This window comes from Psittacula echo (genome assembly GCF_963264785.1).
Source record: "Psittacula echo genome assembly, chromosome: 12".
In the NCBI taxonomy this organism is placed as follows: domain Eukaryota; kingdom Metazoa; phylum Chordata; class Aves; order Psittaciformes; family Psittacidae; genus Psittacula; species Psittacula echo.
The window spans coordinates 7,571,106-7,597,954 of NC_137747.1; the positions used below are offsets into that span (position 1 = coordinate 7,571,106).

Genomic DNA, 26,849 nt, shown 5'->3' on the forward strand with positions numbered 1-26,849 from the left:
ACCGCCGCGCGCCTGCGCGCCCCCGCCCCGCCCCGCCCTACCTCAGAGGCGGCGGTTGAGCGTCCGGTGAGCGGAGCGGTGGATCCAGCGGGAATGGTTGTGATCGATCCCGTTATCGGTTCCGAGAGTGCGTGGGGACCCGGCCCTGAGGGGCTGGGGCTTTGTCTAAGTCCGGCCGTGAGGGAACGGCCGGGAAACTGACAAGCGCAGGGAGACACCCGGTGACCTGAATGCGGCTGCACAGCAATGACAGTCACAGCCTGGTTTGAGTTGGAAGGGACCTTAAAGCTCCTCCAGCTCCAACCCCTGCCACAGGCAGGGACCCCTTCCACTGGAGCAGCTTGCTCCAAGCCCCTGTGTCCAACCTGGCCTTGAACACTGCCAGGGATGGGGCAGCCACAGCTTCTCTGGGCACCCTGTGCCAGCGCCTCAGCACCCTCAAAGGGAAGAGCTTCTGCCTAAGAGCTCATCTCAGTCTCCCCTCTGGCAGGTTAAAGCCATTCCCCTTGGCCTGTCCCTACAGGCCCTTGTCCAAAGCCCCTCTCCAGGTTTCCCATAGCCCCTTTAGGCACTGGAGCTGCTTTCAGGTCTCCCCAAAGAGCACAGGAACCTGGCTGCAAAATCCAGGTCCAGGTCGCTATAAACTGTCTAAAGCTGTGGTTTAATAAAGTCGTTAATGCCTGACTCAATGCTACTGATTTTTTGGCCACTCCATCTGTGGAGGATGCATTTACTGTTCTGAAGTCAGAAGAGATTCCCCAAGCTGATCTATGATACAGGAGTGTTTCTTAGATGAAAAACTACACATCTATTTCATACAAAGTCAAGGATTCATACATGTTGTGAAGAGCTTTTCTTAAGCTCAAAGCTGACCTGAATATATTTTTTCTTCAGCTATTTTTTTGCTGTAAAATCCACAAATCACAAACTTCCTCATTCAAACACACAAAAACCCCCTTCAGAAGAAATCAGAGCATGTTTTAGAACTCAAACTCAGCAGCACAGATTTTCGTAGGCTTTTTCGAATGCCTACAACCAAACCTCACTTGGTAGCGATGCATCTTCTTTCGTTAAACAATGAAGAAAGGAAGCCACGCGCCATCAGTCTCCTGTGGTTCACTGAGAAGCAGCAACACTTAGTAACATTCACATAGAGATTTAAGGGGACAACAGTTCTGTGTAGATTTTTATTGTACTTTACAGTAACAAAAACCTGCCAAGTCCCGTATTTTCATGTACAGTGATATAATTTGCCATATAAAATACAATTTACAGAGATTTCTATCAGGTAAACCTAAACAAACACACTCCTTGCATACGTTTCTGTGTGTCTTTAAATTAGAAACACCTCATTAAGAAAAGAAATCTTACACCATAGGAGATGGTCGCATTTCCTACCACCTCTGCATTGTAATGCTGTGCCTACAGGTTCAGGATACAGATGATCATTGCCACCAGCAAATCCTCCAGGTAGCAGGACTTCAAAGATGCGCCAGTGTGAACTGTGACACACCGCTTGCACGCAGTCTCCAAGATGTAAATGTTTATGACTAATCTCATTTTATATTTCCAAAACTATCTTATAAAAATATCAAAATATGTTCCCAACTGTCCGTTTACACGGTCAAATAAATTAGTGGGGGGTTATTTCATACTTCAGAATGAGGACCACATGAAAAGTAGCCGTGTGATGGATTTCACAGCCAAAAAAGTCCCGCTTGAATCCCAACATGAAGTTTCGCTGCTCTTCTTTCCAAGCTCAATGCAGTGGTACCTTTTTCAGTGGACAGGTTTATATACACTACCAGGCTAAGCAGGCTCTAACAAAAAAAAAAGCCCCAGGGAATTTCTAAAGTGTACGGGAAAGTTCTGGAAAATCAAAGCAAACCACAGAAATGCTCCACTAAATCAGTTCCATCAAAGGAACAGATCTAGCTGCCTGTTTAACCAGTTACTTCCCTTTGGTAAGCCAATTCATTTGAGTCTTAGCCTTGTTCAGAGAACTGAGGCTTTCTTAAGTTTTGCTGGTTGTAAAGGTGCTACTCTTTTATGTTCTTTAATTACAGATCTGTAAAAATGTGACAATTAAAACCCCTCACCCTCATGAAAAACCCCCAAGGACGACTTGTTTCTTTGCTGTACACTTAACAGATGGATTCTAAACCACAAAATACCTGTATATAAAAAGGAAGACAGTGCACTTTAAGCTTACACCACTCCATTTCCAATCCTCATCAGTCACAAGTAGTTATTAACACTTTTCTTCTGCAGCCTTTGCCTAAATAGACATGACCCTTCTGTTGACAAATAAACAAGACAGCAACATTGGACTCCTTTTTATTAAAGCATGTGCTGTAGGATCAACTTTTGACACCAAAATATCACGTAAATGAGATGTAAAAGTATGGCTCCTAAGGTCTGGATTAAATTCTCTTATAAAATTACAATTCAAGTTACTGGAAAACATAACTTTATAATCTTAAAAAGCAATATGCTCTTCTTAGACTTTTTCCATTTCTGTACTGTAAATGGAAACTTTAAGATAAAGATGCAAGTAGAAAAACCAAAATCTCAGTACAGGTAACGCTGTGAATTCGGGTAAGAAAAACATTATGCACAAAATGCAGCAAGTGTCAGTTCGGTGTGTTCTTGCCTTTTACCTATTCGAGTAGTTGCATTCACAGTTGTTCCAAAATTGCTTATTATTTGTCAGGACATCGTGTAAGGCTAGTTTTACAAAGGGATTCCTGTAAAGGTGAGAATATACAGTATGTACAAGATGCTGCTTCAGTCCTTGCTGTGTTCTAAAAGTCTATTAATTATGGGAAATATCAGTCTTAGTTCTATGCTTGATTAGTGGAAGATGAAGCTTCTGTTTCTGAAGGTTTCTGAGTTTCCTTCGGTGTTTCAGGCTTCACCTCTTTACCGGTTTCCCTACTTTTACTCCGATCTTTGCGATCTTTTCCTCTGTCTCTGTCACGATCTCGATCTCTCTCTCGATCTCTGTCTTTTTCCCTGCTCCGATCCCGGTCCCGGTCTTTGTCTCTGTCGCGATCTCTGTCTCTGCTTCTTGATCGATCTCTATCACGTCTTCTGTAGGAGTCTCTCTCTCTGGTTCTTGTTCTGTCTCGGTCTCTGCTTCTTTCCCAGTCCTTACCTCGGTCCGAATCCTTCTCTCTATCTTTGTTTGGGTTTCTGTCTCTATTTTTGTCCCAGTCCTTGTCTCTGTGTCTCTCCCAGTCTCGGTCTCTATTCCAGTTTCTGCCACGGTCTCTTTCCCAAGGTCTGCTGTGTTCCCGATCCCTTCGTCTTTCCTCAAAGGGTCTACCTTGTCGATTATCTGCTTGCTGAGACTCTGGCTGATCTAAGCCCTTGTCTTTATTTCCTCCCTCATATCTGTCTCTCTGTCTCCCTTCAAATGCCTGGCCTCTAAATTCAGGATTTTTGCCTTCTCGGAAGTCAGATGCTGACCACTGTCCTTCCGAGTCAGGTCCTTGTCCAGGAATATTGGAACCAGATGCAGATGGTCCAGCTTCATCCCACATCTCTTTTCTGTGGGATGGATGGCTTGGAAGGTCCAGGAGTGGTCTTGGGGTTGGCTTCATGCCTTGTGACTGACCTTGGAAATGAAACCTAGAAGAGGGAGGTTCATTTTCTTCTGGAAACATTGCAGGTGTGGATCCTCTTGGTCCTCCAAACTGAACTGGTGCTGGACCTCTCTGGTTGGCAAATCTGGGTGGTGAATTCCCTCTCCGTTCTTCAAACGGCTGTGGCAAAAGCCCTCTTGGACCAGGCACATGATTTGGAGCTGGTCCTCTCTGCCCTTCAAATTGATTTGGGTGAGGCCCTCTTGGTCCCCCAAAATGACTCGGGGCTGGACCTCTTGGCCCTCCAAACTGAGGGCCTCCTCTTGGCCCTTTAAACTGAGCTGGTGGGGGTCGTCTCTGACCTCCAAAAGGGAAAGGCGAAGGTCCTCTGTTTCCCATAAACTGAGGCTGATCTGGTCCTTCAAACTGTCCTGGAGGCCTAATCATTTCATTATACTGGGAATCTGAGAATTCCCTTTGTTCCATGTGAGGTTCCCTGGGATCTTCAAACTGAGATGGTGACATTCCTCTTGGAACACCATGATATGGAGGGGCAGGGCCTCTGTTATCACCAAAAAGAGAGGATGGTCCATGCTGTGCAGAAAATAAGGAAGGAATGGGACCCTTTTGACCCCCAAATCTTCCGGATGGAGGTCCTCTTTGCCCATCATTGTTTGGAAAACCATGCTCTTCAGGGAACTGTGGTGCCGGTCCTCTAAAATTAGGTCCATGAGGTCCTCCGGGTTGCATGAGTGGTTGTGCCGGTCCTCCTTTCTGCCCTGACAGAGCAAACTGAGGTCCAGCTCGGTTTTCTTCAAAGTGCTGTTGGGAAGGTCCACCCTCACCCTGAACTGATGGAGATTCAGTTTGCTCTACAAATTGATGAGACTGATTTCTTTGCTCATCATATTGCATTGCTGAAAGACCCCTCTCTGGTTCAAAGTGACCGGCTGCCTGTTCCTGAGAAGTAAACATTGGATTTGAGAAAGAATCTCTTCCCATCATTTCCTTTGACTCATCCGACCACGACACTTTATGCATATCATGCAAAGACTGACTGTCAGTTGATGCGGGGAAATTAGGCTGGAAAGATGTACTTGGAGGTGTTGGAAGCAGCACCTTACGTAAAGGTTTGGATGAAGGTTCTCCAGAAGCTGTTTGTTTCACGTTTTCCAAAGTGATTTGGAGAGTGTTTTCAAATTTGCTATTAGATGATTCTTTCTGGGACACTGTAGAAGCCTGGATGGTTTCACTTGAAACCCAATTATCACTAGTAAAACCAGGCTGAGCAGCTTTATCCTCCTTACCAAGTGACGTCTGCAAAGCATTTGGAAAACCGGCTGGAGCCATTTCTCTTGTGGCCATCTCATTCTGTACCACCTGGGGCTTTAATCGAGCATCGGCATTGTCATTAGTCTCTGTTGCCATCCTCCGAGCTTGGCGAGGATCTCTGCTCTGCCGTGGGTCACAGCCCTGGTTTACAAGTTGTGCTTGCTGATTTAAAGAGGAAGGTAAATCGACTTTTTGTGTACCCTGCTGGTCCTGGTGGAATACTTCAGGTTTTAGTAGGGAAGATTTTGGTGGTGGCGACATTAAAGCATCAGACACTGAAAAATGAGCCATGGAAACACCAACAGCTGCTCTTTGTTGTCTGAGGGCTTCTTCTTGCTCCTCTAGTTGTCTTTTCTGTTCTTCTATCTGTTTGTTTAATTCCTCCAACATCTTTTGCTGTTCTACCAAGGATGAGGATGCAGATAAATCAGGGACATACGAAGCAGATGTTTCTGAAGAATTGCTTTTAGAATCTGTATACATTTTGTTAGGTAAATCATCAACAGTCACTTTTGCTTCTTCCAAGATAGTTTCATCTTCTGGATCATAGGCCTCATCCTCCAGTTCTGCTGTATTTGACGGCTTTTCCGCATTGTATCGGTTTTCACTGTCACCAGTCTGCATTTCAAAAGCTTTCTCTGGACCATATTCTTCTTCAGGATCATATGGTCTGTCATCCTCCTCCTCTTCTATAGCTTTGTCTTTTGACATCTGGCCAAACTGCTGCACAATGGGATCTAACAAAGGAACGGCTGAAATTCCCCCATCAGCAGCAGCCTGACCTTCCTGATTTGAGGCCTGGACAGTTTCAGGATCCTTAGCAACAGGCTCAAAAGCTTTCTTTTTGCCAAAAAGTGTCTGCAGGATGTGCTCGAGCGGCGTGGCCGTTTTGGTGGACGAAGAATGGGCAGCAGCAGTGCTGGCAGAAGCAGTAGTTGAAGTTGGTGGTGCTGCAGTAGTTGTGGTTCCACTTTTGATTGAGGACAGTATTTTTAACACTGAAGGTGTGACTGCTGAGGTGTCTGGAGCGGGAGGTGGAGGTGGTGGCGGTGGAGGTGGAGGAGATCCAGGTGGTGTTGTACTTAGGGCAGGGTCTCCTGAAAAATGGGTGTACTTTGGAGCTTTCTTCTCCTGCGAAGCTGCTAGCGTCCCGCTTTCCTCATGTGCTTGAATTCGGCTTCGCTTTTCCTCTGGCTTTTCGGTTTCCATGCCAGTGGCGGGACGTTTCCCCTTCTGACAGATAACCAATCCAAGGATTAAATTCGGCCGAGATGACTCAAGACCTGAAAGGAAACACAAAGATTGTAGATGTAAAAACCTAGTTTTTAATTATGCTTTCAGTAGAAACTTAGTATTTTATATAGTGGCAGCTACAAAAGACAGAAAATTAAGAGGGTTTTCTAAATTCCATTACATGACTTACTGGCAATTTTCATTAGCATATGCATCTGTATTTCTTTACTTTTTATATATATTTGTATACAATAAGTAATGTTTTAATCCCTTCCTTAATATTTTAAATAAAAGATTACAGTGATAGGTTTGAAATCATGATATAAATAGTTGGCAAACACATTGTATACACAGAGATACTGAAAAGCGACAACACTAAGGCTAAACTTTGTAACTATTTCTGTTACAATCTGTGCTAAACCACTAACATTGACACCAGTCTATAAACATTTTGTCTATCTCCAAGGTAAAACAAATACCAGTAATCACCGAGAAGATGACCTCAAACAGTGTTGGAAACAGTATCAAAGCTTGGAACTTAGACTTGGGAAGCAGGGAAACCACTTAACTACTGAGCAAGCAAAGGAGGGGTTAAGCAGGAAGGAGTTAAATGTGTGGCTGAATTCACTTTCCCTGCAAGAAAACAGTTGTTTGGGCAAGACCCTGATGACTTTTAAACCCTCTGCTGCAGAGTTCAGTTTGATGCCGCAGGCCTTTCTGTAAGTGAAATATAGAATTACACCTTAGTGAAAGCTTCATTCAGGCTTGAATCCTTGGAGAAGTATATCCTAAACTGATGGGAACATTTCTGATAGAGAGGAAAAACCAAAAGGGCTGTAGGTCTGTTATTGTCTTTCTTCCTTTTACATGGATGGTTCCCACTTGCACTTATGGAAGATAACATGTCCAGAATGAAGTTCTGTGCTTAAGGGGGTATTGGATGTGCTGCTTTAGGAAGCTTTCATTTTGTAGTACATACTATTTCCTATTTGTACACCTTAAATTCAGTGCCCCAAAGTTTTTTTTTCCCTCCAGGTACAAGAGTTGTGATCAAAGAAAGGGGAAAAGTGTTGCAAATTTTCACCTTCTTTCACATTTAGAAAAAACATATAAAATTTATGAAAGCATGAAGACAATTAACCACTTATATTATTTGCTAATAATTCAGTACATGCATAAATCTGCCCTGTAAGAGAGGGATGCTGAGATGTACAATGAAAGCAGGCAGGACAGGAACTAAACAAAGTATTATCTAAATATCTAAACAATGTGAATCTAAGGCTATTCAAAAAGGATCACAAATACTTGACTTATCCAATTACTCATTTGCACCCGCAGCTTAAAAGCAGTTCTAGCAGTTCTGTTCACAATAATTTACTACCTTAAATGAAACTATATTAATATATAAGATCAAGACATAGTTCAAAAGGCAACTGGGGAAAACCCCCACATTCACAATTTACAGTCAGAAGAGACTCATTAGCTAGAAATGGTTCCCTGTGTGTGAATTTGCTTTATATCTTTTATCAGGATATGAATAACACCTCTGCATCTGGCCAGTGCTGACCAGCGCAGAGTATCCCTCAAACTGACATTCATCCAACTCCCCCTAGTAGGCACTTGCTGTTTTCCTGCTGTTAATGTTTTGGTTACCGACTTCTATGCAGAGAGCTGTGATTTATGCTGTTAGTCACGATGAATCTCAAACAGTAACTGAAATCAACAGGCTCCAAAAATCCACCAAACAGGGCATCTAATAAACAGCAATTACTGAAAAATCAGGTCTGAATCTCTGTAAGAAACAGAGATCGAGGCACTAATTAAAACAGGGTGAAGTTTTACCACACTTTCAAGACAATAAATTCCAGTTGTAAGTTAATAGCATTAGTTGTAATTGAATCTGTTTAGTCATCATAGAAGAAACCCCATTAACATCTTGTGTTTTGCTACTGTAATTTTACACCAATACTAGAAGTTTTGCCTAACCTGGCTTTACATTCACTTAGTTCAAAGCGGCCAAATACTAAATGCTTCTTTTAAACAAGAGCATACAGCCAGTGCAGCATTTCAAGACAGTCCCATTCTACCTCAACATCCATAAATAGGTTAAGTGCCTAATTTTAGGTACTAAGGAAAATGGTGGCTGCAATCTCAAACTACTGCTCAATGACTTGTCTTTCACAAGCATTTCAGAAGTGCTGCAAGCCACGTCAGCAGAGTTAGCAGCTTTCAGCACTATATTATTTATAATATAGTTATTATCCTATTATGTACTTGAAGTCCAGACACTGGCTTTATTGAGATACATCCTGTAACTAAAGCTACTAAACCAGGATGTACTAAACATCAGCACTGGACAAGTATTTGGGGGTTTTTTATCCTTAAATATATTAATTACATCAGTTTTACCATATTTATGCATATAATGGCCACATCTTTCCTTACCATCACCAGCAGGTAAGCAGCTACCTGTTAAGAGACCTGTGCCTAACTTGTACATCAATGATGCAGTCACAGCAATGGACTAAGCATACCCATGGTGCACAGTTTTAAACTGCAGAGAGACTGATACAAGATAGTCTTTAAATATCAACCCCATTTTGGTACTTGTTCCAATTAACCATGAGAGCAACTGACTGGTATCATCAGATTTAGAGGTACAGATCACTGCCTGCATGGCAAAGGTGCTGCCTAGGGAGGTACACAATGAATTTCATGCCACATCCTTCTGCAACTGCTGCTTTTCCTAATGATTTCTGCTGAGATAAAGACACCCAACTCCATTGAAACTACAGGTAAAATTTGGTTCAATTTGTTGCAATTTTTAAGAGCATTCTAAATAGCATGAGGTTTCATACCTTCATACTTTATCCTACTGTAAACTACCAGAAGAGATCAACATTTGTAGAATCCTTTGCTGATATAGGGCTGTTTCATTAATTGAACTACATTAAGATAGTTGTTACATTGCCACTGAATCCCTCAATAAATCCCTTTCTATTGGTAACTAAGTCTGATTACGCTATGTTTACAAAGTGCCTTGAGAACTACAGATGAAAGTGCTAAATAATCTTAAGTGTGTATGTGAAACAGAGAAGTAAATTCATATACAGTAAACCACCGCAAAGAGACAATGTAGAAGAGCCCACTGATACATGAAATCTGGTAATAACTGAGGTAAATTAAGTGTAAGTATGGATAATCTTCCATTTTCTTCTGGTTTTAAATCACCCATGTTAAAGTGTTTTGTAGATCTTCTAGGTACTAGCGCAGTTCAGAAGTCCTCAGTTGTGTTCCCAATCCAGTCCACCAGAAATCAGGAGAAATCCATAATCCATATGTGCCCGATAGAACTGGGTAATACAGCTGGAATATCTCCTAACTAGGATTTCTGGAGTGGCAGGGGTGTATTGCCCTCTCCCTCTTCCCCCCTTCCAGTCATCTTAAGATGATTGGTAAGTATATCTAAAGCATAATGCTTCTTGAGTCCTTGCTCAACTCTATTTGAAGGTACACGATTAAATTTAAGGAGACAATGACCACTTTCCATAAAATATTTTTATTGATTAAGAAAGCAAAAGCAGTGAATTCCATTCGATGCCATTAAAAAGTGTGGATTACACATCTTTTATACTGTGGTTTTAATACATATACAAAACCAGAAAAACACCTTACCTGAACACAACTTAGCACAAGTGTGAAGTAAAGCTGTTACAGAGGTTTCCAACAAGCCTGAATTGATGGCCAAAGTCTAAGTCAAAGAAACTGTAACATCTTCAGGCCTCTAGGCCTTTGGAACCTTGTTTCTATTGCTATCCTTTAATCCACTTAACCTACGAATAGATATTTCAATCTAAAACTCAAAATTCGCCTTCATGAACACCACCTGTAAATCGTACCTGTATTTCTTTTAAGAGTTTCATTTTAAGTGAAAACTATAAAGGAAAAATAAAAGGAAGCAAAAAGGAAAGCTGGTCATTCCACTGGAATGCAGGGAGGTGACAAGTAGGGAAGTGCCTCCCTAAAGGAGGTTATTTACCAGCCCAGCATTTACAGCTGATTCAATGCCCAGCCCCTTCCTGGTGTTACTGCCCAGAAAGGAGGGTGGTGCTTTTATTTTGTTTGGAAAAACCAGTCCATGAGTTAAGCCCCTTGGCGTATATCCCTGTGCCAAGTGTTCTGTGCTTAGTGTATTCACATCTTGGCTATGAAATGGGAATAACAGCTTTTACGCACCTCTCAAGAATTCAGTGAGTTAAAGACTATGAGATGCTGAGATTCAACAATTATAGCTATATTGTTATAATTCAAATAGAAATAATCATGCCTTTTTAGCTATAACCTAAAAACAGTGACTTAGACTGTTCACTGTTCCAGGATGGGTAAGAGAGACTGGGGGTGTATGAGAAAAATCTTCTTTGAGGATTCAGAGCAAGTGCCCTTTGCAATCTCATAGAGGGAGATGTATCACTTGCTCTTGTTGCTGAACTCATACACCATCAACACATGAAAACCTGTCCCAGACACTGTTGCTCCTGCAGACTAGCTCTGAGAAGGCTTTATTGAGTTTAGTCCTAGACGTGTATTTAAGGAGTAGATGACAGTCAGCTTCTCAGAAAGGTCAGCTCCTTGCATGTTTGCTGTTTCATACCTACCGTTTAATAGTCTGCAAACCGTTGCTAGGACAATGAAGTAGGACCTTCATTGTAACCTGTAGTTCTTCAGCTTCTCAATCTGTTAATTGTGTATAAAACCCCAGATACTTATTTGGGAACTATGCACAGGCAACTCCTCCAACCTCAGATGAAGATGACTTCAAGTTTATGAATGGGTGTTTCATGGGTGAGTTCATGCTCAGTTCTTCTGTCACCATGTTGAACACACAAGCATGGAGCAAACTCAAACGAAACATTACCAATGGTATTTTTATCTAAAACCAGAAGCTTGTACTATTAACCTGCCTATACCAGCTACTACCTGCCACCTACTAACCCTATGGAATATGAATCCCTTTTCCCCCAACAAATTCATTTTGAGAAGTCAGTGATTTGGCCAGAATTGTCTCCAACTAGAATAAAACATTACAAACCTCTTGTGCACCATATTGTACATACAGATTAATAATCAGCAAAAGACAACAACAGAGTAGTGAAACCACTACAGATAGTACCTTTTTCTTCAAAGATTTCTTGACTCCTCTGTGGCTTACACTTCCTGGTTGATTTAAGTAACACTGAATGGCTTGTAAGGGCCTTGGTTTTGTGGATTTATGGGTTGATGAAGATAGGGTGTGTGGGGTGCTATTTTGGTTATTTTTCCAGTAATGTGGCTGGGTTTAGTTGATTTTATAGGTAAACTCATCCTCTTATTAGTATACAAGCATCTTGTTGGAAAAGCTATGGAATTTTCAGATTATTTTACCTCAACCAGAGTTGGATTTCCAATTTTTTCCTATTTAGATACTTTAAAATTGACTTTATATAGAAAAAATTTAGTAACACTTACATTAAACATTCAACAATTTGTCTTAGATTGACTTTTGTGTGGTGATTTTACCTAGCATTTAACCTCCCCTGTTTTGTGCTTACCTGGTCCCTCAAAGGGCAACAGTTTGGAAGGAATTGGGTCCTTAGTACTCAGGGGGATCAGGTAGAGATCCTTGATATGTCTGTTGTTATTAGCTACAACACCAAAACGACCACGACTGCTAAAATAGGAGTAGAGAGAGATATAGGCAACTTCCTCTTCTTCTGTTGCAGGATGGAAACGAATCAAACACAATTCCTGTAATACAAAAGCAAAGTGGAAAAATTCAAGCTGCAATATACCAGCAAATAAAATGGTAAAGGAAAAATCCCAGGGGGTAAAAAAATAACTGTGCATTTATCACTTCAACTATGTTTTCAAGGCAATACTCTGGCTTTAAGAGAGAACTCTTGTTCAACTGGTAATACTAAAACAGAATTAGGCTTGTCATTTTCAGAAATACAAGTTACTTGTGTATCTTACATCAAACTAACCTTCTTGAGGCTCAAGCTAATATAAATGAAAGGGAAAATTCTTAGTTTCATTATTATATTTGTATCCAGGGCCTCATTTTTTCACTTCTGAAGTATTTTTAATAGTAAAATCCATTAAAGTTATTTAAAATTTGGGGTTTAATCTTCAATGCTGAATAATTAATGTTCAATCATTAAAAATTAATAAACAGTACGAAGATTTCAACTAAGATGCAGGAGAGGGAGATCAAGAGGATGTGCAGCTCTATACTAGTATTTCTTCAATAAATCAAAAGTGTCAAAGGAGTAAGTGGTGTGGGTAGTTTTCCAGGTGTGATCTATGTCAGTATTTGCTGTTAAATATTTGTTAAAGAGTTCTTATTTCATATTGCTGTATTTGTCTTCCGGGTTTTGCAAAGGATTTTAAGTGAATACCTTGGACAGCGAAGATTTGAGTTTGCCAACATAATCCCAGACCGTCTTCGGTGAGATCCTCCCACCAATATGAATTGTATCTGGTAAATCCTAAACGAGAAGTATTACACGGTAGCATGAGAAAAACCAAACGAGACTGATGTTTAAAAGCAGTGCAGGTTGCCCCATCCCAGCAGCCCAGTGGATAATGCACTATTATATTGTGGGAAACTTTCATACACACTTTTCTACCTTCAAACAGGCTATTTCTAAATATCAAGGTGTTTAATTACCAAGAGGCTAATGGTATACATAGAAAAGGCACTCCCAAACAAGGACAGCAGCAAAAATGTAAACTAGCTCTGTATGTCCATTACTGGCTTTGTTTTTATAGGGAAGCTGCCATCTGAATTAGAGCTTTCCTCCACTCTTTGGGTTTTTTGGGAAATGCTGCACTTGTGACTACAAGTCACATGAATTCTAGTGAGCTTCCTGTCATGGGGACTGTGAAACTCAGTTTAGCAAAAGTAGTATCAAAGAGAACCACCAGCCCTATTAATAAAAGTTCTAAACCACACATTTCTGTCTGAAACTTCCTAACAGTCACATAAAATAAGCTTCAGAAGAAAGGGAAAGAAAAGCTTATTTGTTTTAGCTCAAATCTTTATACAATCTCATTACTTCAACATACACTCTCCCCAGAGCAGTATCATCCAACTGGTTTCAGTTGAAAGGTTTTAAAAAGCACAATATTTTTCATAAATGGCCAAGCAAACTTCTGTAACAGATCACATCAGTGACCCCTCTAGTTTGAGCTACCTATTACTAAAGGGATGCCATTTACCACTGCTACAGTTCTAACGTATCATCTATGTAGTGACCCCAGCCCTTCTAGCAACAGGAGCTGCAGTACATTTATTCTAAACACATAAACACGTCAGTGCTAACCTCACTAAGATAATCAAAGCACCCGGAGACAGGATATGCTTTAGTGACAAATTTGGCCACACTCTGCATATTAATAAATCCTTTCCAAATGGTGTTGAGACGAGAGAGAAAGAGGGAAGTGTCGCTGTCCTGAGGTGAGCGTGGCTCTGCAACACTGCAAAACAAATCCAGAACAGAGAGGTTACAGAATACAAATGAGAATGAATCTTTTTTCTTTTCCTCCCTCCTTCTATTGATCAACTGCTTTATTTTAAACAAATAATAGCTTTATTACTAAACGCTTTGTTAGCATTTTCCATTAACTTGCTATTAGTGAAAAAAGTAAGGAGGAACAGTAAATAAACTTGCAGCTGCAGACAGGAAAAAAGATGTCAAAACGCATTACTTTATAAAATCATATTAGCACTGTAACTGTTGTGATCCTGACTCTATAACAAACTAGTATGAATTGCGTATTTCCCACTAATTGGGTTAACAATATACACCTGAGGTTCTCAAGTAAAGAAATTTGCTACAAACAAAAATCTTTTAACTGCAGCTGCATAAGGATATACTTAATATTTATGTTGACTATTGTATATACCCAGAATATGGAAGAAATCCACCTCCTTTCAAGCTGGGCAATTGGTTAATTCATAAATTCAGATGCATAAGTATTTTAATACAGGACGAATAATCTAGGACTGATTTTATACTCTCACATACACTAACTTTCTCTGTATTAAGGTACATGCAGACTTCAAGTCTGCGTAATACCTTGTTTTATTTATCTGCTGATGGTCTGAAAACTTTACCAACTAGAGAAGGTAAATTATGAGATGCTAAATCAAAAACCTGAATCAGGCTACCTGAACTTTAACACTGATCATGCCTTTTAACTGGGAGGAGGGGAATGCGACACACAGGATGTTGAAGATAACCACATTAAAGACTGGGTAGCTTGGGTTACTATAAAGTATACGCACTTGACATTGGGTGAGTGGTGAACTGCTAAGTATCTTGGATCTGGTGAGGATGATGGCTTTGTCAATATTGATTTAGGGACAGTCATAATTGGTTTTGAAGTTTCCTGTTTTGTTTCCACTGTTGAAACTTTGTCAGAGGCCGGAGCAGAACGCAGGGCTGGGGTCACAATACCAGAGGAGCTGCTCATTGCTGTCCTGGGGTCTCTGCCCGAAACTGTTACTGTTGTGACAACTACACCAGCACAAGTGGCAGGAAAAGCAGAGACCTCTTCAGGTACCGAAGTATCTGCATTGGCAGGGGCTTGGGTTGTAGGAATGTGAGTTGCTCTTTCTGCGCTTGACGGAGGAACTGTTTCTGCTACTGGTTCATCTTCAGTTTCCATTGTGTTTTCAGAGCTGGCCTCTGTGGCAAGCTCTGCTGTTGAGGCTGGTGCAGAACTTTCATACTTTGGCTGAGCTTCTGGCTTTGATTTTGACTCCCCCTTTTTAACAGAAGCCACTGACTTTTTCTTAGGTAGCCCTTCATCTTCGGATGCTGAAATCTGACCTATAAATTGATTTTAAAAGCTCTTGATTACTATTTAACAATGAAACAGCTTAGAGAAAAACAAACACACTACTCTTAACATAACCATTCTTTTACTTTGCACAAAGTCAGCACTGTAGGTACCTGTACAGATTTTGCAGTTCAGGTCAAAAAGATGAGCTCGATGTTGACTTGTTGTATCCTTCAGCATACTGCTAAACACATCTAGAGAAGCAGCACTGTTTGAATTTGATGCAGTTCGAGTCGACTCTTGCTGCTCCTAAAAGTGAATAAACACAAAAGATATTCCAGTTGATCATTAATTCCTACTATTGAAAAAATACTTTGTAAACCATTAACTAACTTCAATTCTTTTAAAAGACAGATTAAAGGTCTTAGTTAAAGCATATCATGTCAGATAGAGCTCCCAAATAGTATTTGTCTTCATTTCATTCCACATGTTCTGGAGTAGATCGCTAATATTCAGAAATAAAGGACTGCTCTGTAAGTTGACAGCAGGGCTGAAAAATACACAGCATTTTAGAAGTGCATCCAAATATGCCTATCATTTGGTTGTTGTACTCCTTCAAACCAAAAGGAAACATGCTCATGGCACACCTACTAGGCAATAGCGTCCTTACAGCTCAACTGAAACAATCTGCACTTCTGATGAGAGACTGGAGGCCCTGATTTATCTCCCTCAATGTCTTCATGCTGAAGCAACAGCCAATACTTACATCAGAATCAGACACTGGCGGAGAATCTTCCATATTTACAGGTGGCACATGTTCCCGTTTTACAGCTGTTTTCTTGACTTCATGAGATTTGCTTCTTGACTCTGGAGTCTGAAAAAAATAAAACCAGTTTGTTATTTTATAATTTTAGACTTTTATTTTGTACTTTGTTATCAGTTACCTGGTGGTAGAGAAAAAGTGTATTGAAACTGCACGTTATTAATATTTCATTAGGGAGAAAATGGTGCATCAACATATTATGGGTGATAAGGGTTAGTGAACTGACTCTTAATTTGTACCTACTAAAGATATAGGGGAACATTCTGTTACTTACTGGTTTAGTTGGTTTCTCTTTCCACACAGACAGCTCTTTAGATAAAAGTTCCTCTGGTTTCATTCTCACCAGTTTTGACAGTGAGATTTCCTCACGAAGGACACGATGAAAGAGCCCCTGAAAACACAACAGACTTTGTTCCTATGCTGAAGAAAGCCTGAGTAAGGTAACTAACAAGATTTGCAGTGCTTAACGGGCAAAAGCTGTTCCAGTTTCTCAATTCACTATTACAGATACTGGCTACTTACAAGTACATTTGGAAAGGTGCAGTAACCAGAAAGTAAGGGTGAAATAAACACAAAGTATGAATTTTCCTCGTTATCATCAATAACAATCAATGTAACTGAATAGCAGCGTCAGAATTTGCCACTTCTTGTTTCATATCCATTGTAGAAATTAAGAACCATAATAAATTTCAAGTGTTCTCTAGTGAATATTTTCACTGTGCCAGCATCAGCTTTTTTCTTTTAAAGCACAAAGATGATCGTGTATATGGGCAGTATCTAACAGACAGTAGGGAATGTCACAAGAGGAGAAACTAATAAAGTCTGTATTTAAAGAAAGCTATTCTGTAGTAAGTATTTCACACCAAACGCCCACACTTAGTAAACACACACGACCAACTGATGTAGACTTTGAACTTCTACTTGGCTAAAACAGGTTTTTCTAATATTTGAATGGCTCTAGAATAATCTTTTATAGTGTAATTCATAAGTCTCTGCCTTGAAACTCTAAATGTTCAAGGCAATGTTGAAGGCAGAGTTTGAAATACTAAAAACCAAAGTCTATTTCAACATATGTATTTACTGTTTAAGAAAATTCCAAACCTGGTTTTTGGGGTCCTTGAGATTGAACATGATGCTACGATATTTACTCTTGTATCTGTTGTCCGTAACTTGGAACAAGTTAAACATTTCCTTTTCAATATTGAGTGCTACTTTTCCCACTTCACTCTCTGTCATGACCAGATCATCGCTGTCATTGACTCTGTTAATAACAGAAAGGGTACGTGGCATTTATGTTAGGCATGAATTTTCAGGTAAATTTAAAAGCTAACTTACACAGCTAACTTAGGCTTATCCTCCCTCAGTGAGGCTCAAGTGCTTGAGTCTTAGTCCTAGATTCTCCACGGTGAACAGCATTTCCATTTCAGAGACACCATCAGAGTGCAGTGCTCTGTAATAAGACTCAATAGCTGGCATTAGCTTTAATAATCCTTGTGGGAATGTTTGCTTTTTGTTTTTTCCTTTCCTAAGGGATAGAATTGTCCACTGACCTGGGTTTGTTGATGTGGATTTTTATGTTGGGAGGGAATCTCTCCTTCAGTAAGCATCTAACCTTTCACTGTGACGTTTCCTGTACTATGTTCCCTACAACCTCTACATCCCCAACACTACCATCACCTGATTTTAAAGCTTCAGAGCACCTGCATTATGAAACGCCTCTATGCTGTAATTTAATTCAACTGTAATTGCCTCACTATAAATGCATTAGTGAGGATCCTTTTTTTTATTCCTAAAGGCTTTTTCACATTTATTTAATAAAGACCATTATTAATATACACCTGAAATACCAATTACACTTGCAGTAGTTTGCAGTATAAATTCAAACCCTCAATACCCCTTATTGAGATGTGAGCAACGCTCTTCAGGCTGAACATTTACTTCTAGCTGTAGATTCCTATATAAGATTAGCGCTTTGAATTCCCACCTCTTCCATAAAATTTCTTTCAGGGATCGTCGAATATTTTGCCGAATCTGAGAGTTGGGTTGTGACTGGATAGGGCCGGGTGATGCCTTTGCTTGACTGCTTCCAGATGCAGTAGAAATGGAAGACTGTGAAGGCTTTTTGAGTCCTCCACCCAAACTGGAAGATGTAGCTGGTTTTTTGGAAACTGATGAGCCGTGAGAAAGAGATGAATGCTTTGAAGGAACACTGCCTGCTGGAGAAACACTGCCTGCTGGAAGCCATTGCTTCTTGGGAATGACACCTTTGAAACTTGCAGCAGAAGGTTTAAGTGGTTGTTTAGTTACTGATGTGTTAGAGAAGGAGGAGGACTTCTTTGAAGGAAGACTTTTAGAGAGAGATGACGTCTGTTTCTCCATTACAGATGCAACAGCTTTCTTCGATGTCAGTGCAGCCTCTGCTCTATCTTCATTCCTTTTCTCTTCCCTGTGAGCTGTTAGAACAAAGAAGATAATACAATATTAAAGGCTTAACTTTATAACCTCCTATTCATGAAGAGCAGGTATCAATCTATAATGAAGTCTGTGAAATAATATCTCCAGAGCTTAACTGTCAAGTAGGCAATTCAAGCCATTAACCTTCACTAGCATTTTAAAAGTACTTTCAAAAACCATGCAGAGATTCATACAGTTTCTTTTGAAGAAGTTTGTCTTTGATCCTTCAGATACTGCGTCTCCCAGGCCAAATGAAGAATTTAAGAGAGTTCCACTCTGGCTCTACAGGTTAAATTCTTATTTATAACCTATGCAAGAACACTGAAAGGAAAATAAGGCACCACCTTCAAAGATTCCTGAGGGGGATTTCACGGGGAGGCTTCCAAAACACCCCAAACGTCCACAGATTTAAGAAAAAGGCACAATACAACCCACATTTTAACAGAAAAATCCATAAGGTGCCTCACAGAACCACTTCATTACAGAGGCTGACCTGAGGAGAGTCCATGAATCTGAAACTGCATTAACACTACCTTAAGTTCAGTATCACTGAAGTTTAAGAAACCCTTTCACCCATATTTCTTATTTGAATGAGCAACAAAACACAGAAGTTACTTGGAAGATCTGCACATATAATCTACTTGGTTGCTAGCATCTGTATCACACTAATAACATTGCCATAAACCATTATTAGATCTTCCTATTCAGTTCCAAGCTAAATTCTAGATCTATAGAGTAATCAAACATCGATATTGCTGCTCAGGCTGTGGTGATCTAATTCCTACCATTCATTCAAACCACTCTATTCACAATATACTGATTTTCTGTTTAAATGTTAATAGAATAGTCGATTCACATTACAGACTAGAAGATTCAGAAGTATAAGTAAAGGCCCCAGTTTTCACATGTGCTGAAGTTACACTTGCCCAGGACTTGACAAGTAATCATTTCTTCAAGTCTCGTTTCATCTGTCCACCCTGTGGCACTGACAGGAACAAGTCAACAGAGCAAAAATAGGCAAAACTACCACACACACACACACACACACAGAGCAAATGAAACATCATTACAGGACACCAATGTTACAGTGGGAGAACACCAGCATGTTTACCCTGACAGCTCAAACAACGATGGGTTCCGAGGAAACAACCAAAACCCAAGTCCTGAAATACAACTGTTTCAATGGGAAAAGCCAAGCTTTCTCCCCCAAAAGCCTTTATTCTCACAAATCCATAGATAACCACTGAACAGTAAACAGGTTCATTTTCAGTCTGATGGTTTTAGCTAGTGAGGGTTTGTTGATGAAACAGCCCCAAAGCCCTAGTTATAAAACACAGGACACTTCCTGGGAAAGGTCCAGGAATTTAACTATCAGTAACTTTACTGAGGAGCAAATGGTCCCTCTTCACCTTCCAGATCTGCTATAACAAAAGCAGAAATTACTGGGCTGGGTCTGCGTTGTCCAATCTCTGTTCCGAGATGGACTGGGAGGGGAGAAAGCACTCCTATGAGGTCTGGTTCATGCAACCCCACAGATCAATGCAAGGTCACAAGGGAAACACCCCTCAACTAGAAGAAGACTTGGAATGCTCAAGGGTCCTAATGAGATACTCATTTCAGGAGGAAATGGCCTTGCAACCCTCCCCCATATTTTAAGTTTGGGTGCCCCCAAATACTTGCATATGTTTCCAACAGAATGACTCTTCACCCCAGTTTCTTTAAATGGGCTCTTGCTGCTGGCAGCTTCACCACAAACACCAAAACCTGTGGTGAAGATGAACTTTTGTATAGCTAAGTACAAGGGCATGGGTTGAACTTGTGCTGGAACACAAGGAGAAGCAGCCACAAGACCCATAACCACTATATATTTATCCTGATTTTCTTTTCTATAAGCATTTTACAAGTAGATACCTTGAGAATTTCTGAGATTTAAGTATTTGAAGTGTAAAATGAAAACAGTTGCTGTAACACATTAAATCAAAGGATGTGAAGATTTATAAACTAGTTCCATATAAACCTCCACATAAGATCGACACTTTAAAGTAGATTAAAATTATCACTCTCACACTATTCCCATGGATTTCCCTAGAGACCCATCTTGGTCACTGTAGGGACGCAGCTAGAGGGACCTTCTGCGTGACTTACATTGTCTCTCCTTGTGCTCCCACTCTCCCCTGCCGCATCAACACCAATCTAGTTGCTGGGAGGGCTTTGGCAATCCCATGGGAAGGAAGGGGATTAGGAACTATTCCTATGATTCTATTTTAATAGTCCTGAATTGAGAGGAGGCGAATATCCGATATATGTGCAGTGAGAACGCTGCAGGAATTACTTTACTTCCACTCTCTTTTTCCGGGTTTATTGCATGTTCTGCCCAGCACTGCACCTTTCCAGGCAGGTTGGACAGGAGCAAGTTCCTGTGACTCATCAGGAAAAGGCAGGACAACACGGCTCGGGTTTCAGACTGATGACAGCAACATTCCGGCCTCTGTGCCTTGGTTCTTTTGGCTTACACAAGTCCAAAATGTGAAATTCTAAATCTCTGTTTCATCTTCTATGTGCTATTTTTTTAATGGTCAGTTCAAACTCATTACCAAGAACTACACTGTGAAAACCAAAAATAGCACAATCTGGATGCTTTGGGTCAATCACATGTGTATGTGCGACAACTATATCCACACCACGAAGCTATGTCACAACCACCAATGTCATAGTAAGAAGTACTTGTAAAATAAATAGATACAAGGTACTAGTACGAAGGTAGATCGAAGTTCCCAGGGCAGCAGAATCAGCAAGCGTCCAAGAAGAAAGATCCAGAAGCATCGTTTATTCTGCAAGTTGACACTGAGGCTGTTTAGAAAGGCTTCCAAAGGAAGGGATGCAATTCTGTGCTGCTTTAGCCAACAGAAAATAGGCAGACATTTGATAAGCTTCATGAAAGTTAAGAGTTTCAAACTACAACACTCCTTTATACCAATTAAAACTGTCCACTGAGCAGCACTTGATTACAGGAATCGCTGGTACAGGTTTTGTATGGACTAGTTCAGTCATGTGCAGGCCATTCTGCGCTTCACAACACCTACCAACTACATGTTCAGGTTTGGAGGACACGCTGCTGCTTGAAGGACACTATCAAAGAGTGGGCACACTTGGACAAAGAATCAAGACTACTTAATCCCTACATATGCAAATAACCTGTGAGGGCTGCAGATGAACCTAACCCAAAAAACTTCTTATCCTATTTTGATTATGAGGAACCAGAGTTTTTCTCCTATGAAGTTTTGGGGTTTAGTGACAACATTAATGTGCTGCCATGTAATCCAGACAAACCAACTCACTGTGTTGTTACACGGGTTGGGATCCAATGCACAGGAGCTCCCAGCTGAGCGTGAGGAAGGAGCAGGACTGCCTCTTCCACTGGCAGCTCACTCTTCCATTCACTACTCCTCCATTCACTTAGCGTGACATAAGCGCAGCCTTCCTTAAGCTCACCCTTCCTTCTGATAGCTATGGAAGCATGGAAGTGCATGTTTGGAAGAGTTAACAGAAACATGGACTCTTCTCAGAGGGCAGTACGGCATTGTATGTGGAATATTAACTTCTGACCAGGTACCACAGCTCAGCAAACTGGTGGGATATAAAATGAAGCAGGTATTCTCTCTCAGACATTGGGTTTCAAATTGCTTGGCCTTGGAGTCCACAAACAACTTGAAGATGCAGTCAATGCTTAGCACACACACTGACCACTGTATTTTATACAGTGGTGGTTCCAGTCCTTTTCATCAGTAGCTCCAGCATACCTACAATAAATGCTCTTCAACAAATTGAAAACAAAAGGAAAGATGCCAACTGAACATCAGCCTATCCGAGGCTGAACAAGGAACTTCACTGCAGACAGAAGATTAATGCCAGAGTGAGGCATTCAGTGGCTCTTCCATTCTCCACTTTTGAACACACAGTGTACCTCCTTGGCTTGGTGTTCGAAATGTCACTTAAAACAAAACATGAAATCCTATTTTCACCATTTTGGCCTGAGAGCAGCAGGATTCCTGCTGACTGAAGAGGCATGGGCTAAAAGACTGAGAGGTTCTGGTGGAGCTAATGAGGCAGCTCACCGAATCCTCTGGCAGGGAAAGAAAAGTGCATTCCTTGCAAGGCTTAAGAAACAGTGTTATTATGGTATGCTCGCTACAGACCTAACTATAATTTCTCCCACTAGATGTCAAGAGATACAGAACCCCCCAAGGACACTCCCCATGAAGCTAAGCCAAATATGACAATATACAGCTAAGAATGAAACTCCTGTAAGGGGTAGATGACACAACTGCCACATTATCTGCTGTTAACAGATGAGCCTGTTGAAAGCCTGATGGTTACAGGTATTTCACTTCTGTACACCTCAACAGTGATGTCTCAGCACTAGAATGTGACTCTTGAAGCTCGATTTAAGAGTGATTTCCGGTGTAGCAATGCTATGTGAAGGAGCCGCAGGATGCACTCACCATAATCCCTCTCCTACACCAGGAGGTTGCTTTACACCCGCAGAACAGAAATTACTCAAAGGAAATGTTGCTCCTCTGATCTCCTAGAAGTATTTTTGTAGAGCATTCTAACCTATTCTGGTTCTTCCCCCTTCCCTCCTCACCCAATCTTCCTTTGGAATTGCTTTGGAAAAGCCACCTCAGAAACGCACCACCACCTCCTCTAGTTTCTATTTAAGTTACCTCATTTGTGACACATTATTGTGCTGGAGATACTATCTACTTCTTCCAATTATTAAATACCGAAGAAATGTGCCATTACTTTTGCTCGTGTACCTTTCAAATTACTCAAATCACAGCTCTTTAAAGGTCTTTCATTTCTTGCTCGAGTCGATGCTACAAGTTTTAAACGATGAGTAGAGAACTGCAGGCAGTCACACCCGAGGAGCCTGTTTTGTAACGAGCCTGTAAGGCTCAGGTTTTCTTCTTTTAGAATCTCTTTTTTAATAGCAAAAGCCATCACAGCTACTACTGCACAACACTAAAGATACTTGTGAAAAACATCTTGCAGCCATGAAGGCCGATTGCGACAGTACTGATTATAAGAAGTCTCCCTATAGAATTAAACATCTAGCATAAACCTGCTCATACCCCAGAATTATTGCCTCTGCTGTCTTATAATCCCAGGCTGGTTTGTGTTGGAAGGGACCTTAAAGCTCATCCAGTTCCAACCCCTGCCACGGGCAGGGACACCTTCCACTGGAGCAGCTTGCTCCAAGCCCCATCCTTGAACACTGCCAGGGATGGGGCAGCCACAGCTTCTCTGGGCACCCTGTGCCAGCGCCTCAGCACCCTCACAGGGAAGAGCTTCTGCCTAAGAGCTCATCTCAGTCTAAATATGGTCTTAACTCCCTGTGTTCTCCTCCATCTACACTGACTGATTATTCCTCCCCTCCCCTGGTTAGAACTCCTCAAGGCAGCATGCAGGCAGTGCAGGCCGACAGCTGCATCATCTTGTCCAGCTTGAGCAGAACTGGCCGCGGTGGGAGCGCGGGCCCAAGGGAGCAGGACGTCGGCAGCTCCACGCTTTGGAAGACGCTGCCTTGCACACCGGTGAGTATTCAGCATGGGGCTGCTGAAGCACATGTGGGTTCTACAGCTACTGTTCATGCTCCTCTGTCACTAAGAGTGTTTCAGGGGAAAAACAACAAAAAAACCCACCCAAAATCAACAAAACCCACCGAAACCAAGCGCCCAAAATTAAAACTAAACCAAAACTACAACATAAGTTTCAAACTCATGCACAGCACGCAAGTTTGTGTGGCACCAACAGTGAGAAAGCTGGCACTTAACGTTTTTCTGGTAAAAAGTATGAAATTCTGTGAAATTTCACAATAAAGCCAAAGGAGAGCACAGCTACCTGTGATCCACCCCAAAGTGGATCATTTACTACACTTCAAAAGGATTTTTGTGTTTTAAACAGTAATAAAAGCCAAATCAGAAGGAAAATTCCCACTAGTGCAGCTTTGCAGTTGTTATAAAAGCAAGCCCACCCATTAGACGATCTCTTCCAACAGCCCATGTAGAGGCTGGGCCAAGGAGTAATTCTGTGTTTTGAGAAGAGCCAGTCTCTAACAACAGGCACCAGTACCGGCCTCTACAATAGCTCAAACATGCAACAGGAATGCAGGTGGGAAGCAACAGCCGGAACAATGACCTATTTAGGAATTCCCCCAAACCCAGCCAGCAGTCTGAGTGTCTCTCAAGAACAGGCCTGTGCAGCAGCACTGCGAACTCCCGCACCCGTTGGTGCTCAGATGCAGGTGCCTGCCCCGTCCATCTCGCTCCAGCATGCCACAGCTGTCCAGTCGGAATGGCAGGAGAGGGCAGGCTGTGTTGGCACATACCACAGTGGAGAAGGACAGGCTCTCGGCTCAGGGAAGATGAAGTATCTTGTCCCTGTTTGCCAATATCTGAGAACTGCATTTTTCCCTTTGTGAAACTGCTAGGATGGGCAGGACTTCTCAATTAAAACCACCGGTGTTCTCACAGCTTCCCTCTGCCTATGTCCTACATGGATTGTCCGATGGATTTGCGGTACCATCTCCTTCTGCACCACTTGTGATACAAATAATCACAACAGAGCAGAATTTACTCCAACCCCTCCACCCTAATGCAATGGCAGACACCGAACTTTAATCCATGAGTTCTTCTGAAGTGAAACCTTTTGATGCACTATCCAAGTTAAAAAACTGAACAGAACACATGGGTGAGCTGGTGCTTTACAGGTCAGCTATAAAGCACTCTACAACGGGAGGTTACTTACCCGTTAGGAGACGTTCCTCAAGAGCAGCCTTTCACAGTCACCCATGGGATGCATGCCTGACATCTCGGCCTCACTGTCGGAGTCAGTCCTGATCCCGTCAGGTGCCACTGAAGCACCCTCTTGTGGCACTGAGCGCTCAGTGCCCAGGGCTGTGGAGGTGAGGTGTAGTTTGTAACCGCTTTGCTTTCAAGCCTGCTCTCTTGAAACTCTTGTCACATTTTTTTGTCATATCCCTCAAAGACACCTTAGCGTTAGGCGTACATAATTCACGAGTGTCACACTATTCTGGTGTTAGTTTTCACTGTTATCTGCCTACAGAACCACGTGTCTGCTTTTCTCAACACCAAACCAGACTTTATTACCTGGTGTTTCAGGTGTGCCTCCTGCCCTGCTGCTTTTCTTCTAAAGCCTCTATCAGTTCTCACCAGCACCACAAGGAGAAGGTGGTAATGAAGCTGCCTGTGTGCCAAGCCTTTACATTCAGACACACAAGAAAGTAATCCTGTCTTTCAAGCTAATCCACTTAGGAAACTCCGAAACAAGGACCTTTTTACAGTGGTGATTTGTCTGCATTCAAGCCAAGCTGCAGCTATGCTCATGCAGATCTGCAGTTTAGATATGCAAATCTGTTTGATCTATAGGAAAGGACTGTGACTTATCTGATCTGCATCTTCACAACTACACCACTCTGGAGTGAGACAGGGGCACTATCTGCTGCAAAAAAGAGGGCTCCTTGTTTTCCAGACTGTTCATGGATGGTATCACCACTCCTTGCAGGGCCAGGCCATCTTCAGGTTCCAATTCAGTACAGCTCAGACACAGCGAATCATCAGCACCAAGATCAGCTACAAAACTCGACTCCAAAGTGCAAGGCATCACCTTAAAAGAAATCCCTTTTGTTTGGGACTGGCAGAGTAAGCTTTTCCACTGGCTACAGTCAAGTGAGCAAGTTCAAAGAACTAAGTATTAGTAAAAGAAAGCAAAACAGCAATAGAGGGTGGTGAGGTTCTTTTAATCAAACTTTCATCACTTTCAGTGTTGATGACAAGAGATAAACCACCCTAATATTCGTAGTGAATCCGTAAGTTGTACCAGGTTTCTGCCCCCCAGCCCTTCCCCTCAGCAGTGGTTCCTTAACACTGAAGCCAAGCACTCATTAAGGCAAGAGGGTTGGCTTTCTGTTGTCCCAGGCCCTGGGGGTGATAGAGGCAAAACCAGGCCGCATGCCAGCAGCAGGGACCATCCTTCCTAACTTAAGAGACACAGCAGAGATCTTCATGTGGCTGCCCGCCACAGGGCAGGTGTGACATACCTTGTAGAGCAGAGAAGGGGAGCTCCAGGAGTTCACAGGCAGCAGATGACAATCACTCCCCAAGGATCCCACTGCTCCTTTTAACTGGCTGGCTCCCAGGGGATGCTGGCAGGCCAGCGGTGGCTGCTGGAGCCACACTCCACAGCCAGGGTTTGATCCTGTGCCAGCCCCCATGCCAGCACAGCCCCTACTTGCTCTCATGATGCAAGCTGAGCACCGGAGCTGTGGTACACCGGCCACTCCCGTACTATGGTCTTTCCAAAGCCAGAAGATCTCCAGCATGGATTCCTTGGAAGTTCTGGCAGACTCATCTTAGGTGTATCGTTATCTGGTCTGTCAGCAGCCTTCCAGAAAAAATCCTCTAGTTACAAAGCATAAAGGCTAGATCTGCACATACAGCAGCCATGTTCCCTGGAAAATGGCCAGGGACATAAAGAAAGTAATTCGTTTCCTTCCCCTGATACTCCTCAATACTTAC

At 41.9% G+C, this 26,849-nt stretch overlaps 1 protein-coding gene across 3 annotated transcripts in view; it reads right to left on the minus strand.

Moving 5' to 3' along the window:
- Nucleotides 1–1,282: 1,282 nt before the first annotated feature.
- The window catches only part of DIDO1 (death inducer-obliterator 1), a 52,299-nt gene continuing 26,732 nt past the window's right edge, over nt 1,283–26,849 (minus strand). For all 3 annotated transcript variants that reach the window (XM_080628208.1, XM_080628207.1, XM_080628209.1), the window contains 10 exons: nt 17,783–18,251; nt 16,900–17,059; nt 16,073–16,189; nt 15,742–15,849; nt 15,149–15,284; nt 14,479–15,025; nt 13,514–13,667; nt 12,587–12,676; nt 11,741–11,936; nt 1,283–6,202 (listed from right to left, as the gene is read on the minus strand). In XM_080628208.1, the coding sequence (XP_080484334.1) occupies nt 2,844–6,202; nt 11,741–11,936; nt 12,587–12,676; nt 13,514–13,667; nt 14,479–15,025; nt 15,149–15,284; nt 15,742–15,849; nt 16,073–16,189; nt 16,900–17,059; nt 17,783–18,251 (5,336 nt within the window). In that variant the 3' untranslated portion in view covers nt 1,283–2,843. The remainder of the gene's footprint in view (nt 6,203–11,740; nt 11,937–12,586; nt 12,677–13,513; nt 13,668–14,478; nt 15,026–15,148; nt 15,285–15,741; nt 15,850–16,072; nt 16,190–16,899; nt 17,060–17,782; nt 18,252–26,849) is intronic.